The sequence below is a fragment of the Populus euphratica genome, unplaced genomic scaffold, assembly GCF_000495115.2.
Source record: "Populus euphratica unplaced genomic scaffold, PopEup_1.0 scaffold20.1, whole genome shotgun sequence".
Lineage (NCBI taxonomy): Eukaryota > Viridiplantae > Streptophyta > Magnoliopsida > Malpighiales > Salicaceae > Populus > Populus euphratica.
The window spans coordinates 85,069-87,481 of NW_011499854.1; the positions used below are offsets into that span (position 1 = coordinate 85,069).

The 2,413-nt window shown below is 32.6% G+C and overlaps 1 protein-coding gene across 1 annotated transcript in view; it reads left to right on the forward strand.

The window, feature by feature from the left end:
* The first annotated feature begins 1,481 nt into the window (after positions 1-1,481).
* The window catches only part of LOC105122439 (laccase-17-like), a 3,057-nt gene continuing 2,125 nt past the window's right edge, over positions 1,482-2,413 (forward strand). The window contains exons 1-3 of the mRNA XM_011021536.1: positions 1,482-1,669; positions 1,803-1,954; positions 2,077-2,321. Coding sequence (XP_011019838.1) covers positions 1,559-1,669; positions 1,803-1,954; positions 2,077-2,321 — 508 coding nt within the window. The 5' untranslated portion in view covers positions 1,482-1,558. The remainder of the gene's footprint in view (positions 1,670-1,802; positions 1,955-2,076; positions 2,322-2,413) is intronic.

A 2,413-nucleotide genomic window follows, 5' to 3' on the forward strand; every position in this document is an offset into this window, starting at 1 on the left:
TATATATATATATATATATATATATATATATATAAGTGTAATTGGCTATTGAAATACACTACAAGAATCTCTTTAAAAAATGACAAGAAAAAAGTATAACAAGTATTTATTCAGTCTTCATTTTTCATATAATATAACAATTGGGCATTAGAAATATACTGCAAATACCTATTAACTATAAAAATGCTTGTTAAATAAATAGCATCCAAATCAGTCAAAATCTTGAGTTTGGTTTCCACTCAAAAGCGAATTAGGGTTGGAGTTATTGTTGATTTCTCTTCCATCCTGTAATGATCGATATAATTCTCTTCAAAATATAAATATTTATTCCTAAATCATTTAAATCCCTAATTTTCTTTCTACACTCACTATAAAATTCAAATTCAATTTCAATCTTTTTATACGAGTGCTTTTACCTATGGTTACAATCAAGAATGTCTCCAAACCAAGGATGATCAAGCTTTATACCAAGAAAATAACATTATAATTTGCTTTTTTATTTCGTGTTATCTTCTTAAAAACACTATATAATTGTTGAGTATTGAAAGACATTACAAGTATGTATTAAGAAAAAAAATTGTATCAATTAATCCTTTATAATTTATACATATATCATAACTATTGAGCATAAAAAGACATTGTAAATATCTATCAATTTACAAAATGTACATTCTCCAAACATATACATGGTTCTTCCTAGTCATTTATGAGTGTAATTTATAAAATGCACATTCTCCCAAGATATACATGAGATATACATGGTTCTTCCTAGTCATTTATGAGTATAAAACTTATAGTATATTATAAATTTCTATTGAGATATAAAAAAAAACCTTCTATTGATGTATATAATTTAATTTAATTTCTTAATTGTGTATTTAAATGTCTAATATAACAGTGTGAGATTTTATAAGATATTTAACTATTGAGTTAAAAAAAAATCATAAATTTATGAATCCACAAGTTATTCCACTTTTTTTTCTTATAAAATTGTTATATTTTTCTTCGATTCAACAGTTGAATGAGCTTGAGATTACCGCTGCCGCTGCTGCTGTAATAATTAATTACTTAAAGTTAATGTAGCAATCACGATTAAGATTAAGAATTGATGGGGGAAAAATGAGAAATGTCTATATGTTTTTGACGCACCACCTTAAGTTAATCCATCACGTCGAACCAAATCTTACCGATTTATGCATTAGTTGCAGTCATGAGCATGACCCAGGTGGCTGTTCAGGAATTTTCTCTTAAGAAAAAACCGTTAAGAATATTACTAGTACTTAATTATCTCGCTTAAATATCACTCTAAAGTTAAGCCTCACCAGCTGCCAGTCGGACCAGAACTGCAATTTGTAGCAGAAGGCAATGGCTTCCTGCAAGAAAAGCTTGATCTCAGCCACCTAATTAACAAACCTACCTTTTTCTTCACTGACTATATAAGCATCAGAACCAGCTCTTTCTCTGCATCAAATCATCAGCTTTCTCACACCAGTTTTTCTCCCTTGCTAGCTCTCCTATTCTCCATTAAAATTAAGAATCTCGCTAGCGAGGGAACACAATGGGTTCTGCCTTTTTGAGGATTTTAGTCACTTCGTTGTGTGCTCTTTGGATTTTCTCTGAGCTGGCAGTTGCAAAGCATGCAAGCATTACTAGACATTACAAGTTTGACGTGTGTATTACGTACTCCATTGCTTTTACCATTTACTTGTTAATAATATTAGCCTCTTAATTATATATCTGCCTATCAATTGATGTTCGACTCAAAATCTACGTTGTGTTTCTTTCTTTCTTTCTTCGTATAGATCAAGATGCAAAATGTGACAAGGATGTGCCGGACAAAGAGCATCGTTACTGTCAATGGTCAGATCCCCGGGCCTCGAATCATAGCAAGGGAAGGGGATCGGCTCTTGATCAAGGTCGTTAACCATGTCCAATACAATGTCACACTCCATTGGTATGGAAGCCTAACCAAGCCTCCCATTACTGTTAGCTTTAATTTTGTAGATATTAGCACTTAATTTTCCTTCTTTGATTGAAATATCCGATTGGTGTTGTGTATATGAATTTGGGGAGCAGGCATGGAATCAGGCAACTACGGAGCGGCTGGGCAGATGGACCTGCCTACGTAACACAGTGCCCAATTCAAACGGGACAAAGCTACATATACAATTTCACAGTTACTGGACAAAGAGGAACATTGTTCTGGCATGCTCACATTTCATGGTTAAGAGCTACCCTTCATGGACCCATTGTCATCCTCCCTAAGAAAGGCGTTTCTTACCCATTTCCACAACCTCACAAAGAAGTCCCTATCATTTTTGGTAATTCTTCATGACTGCATGTTTATGAGCACTACTAATTAAAGATGGCCAATATATATATATATATATATATAACCGTATTGTATTAATGA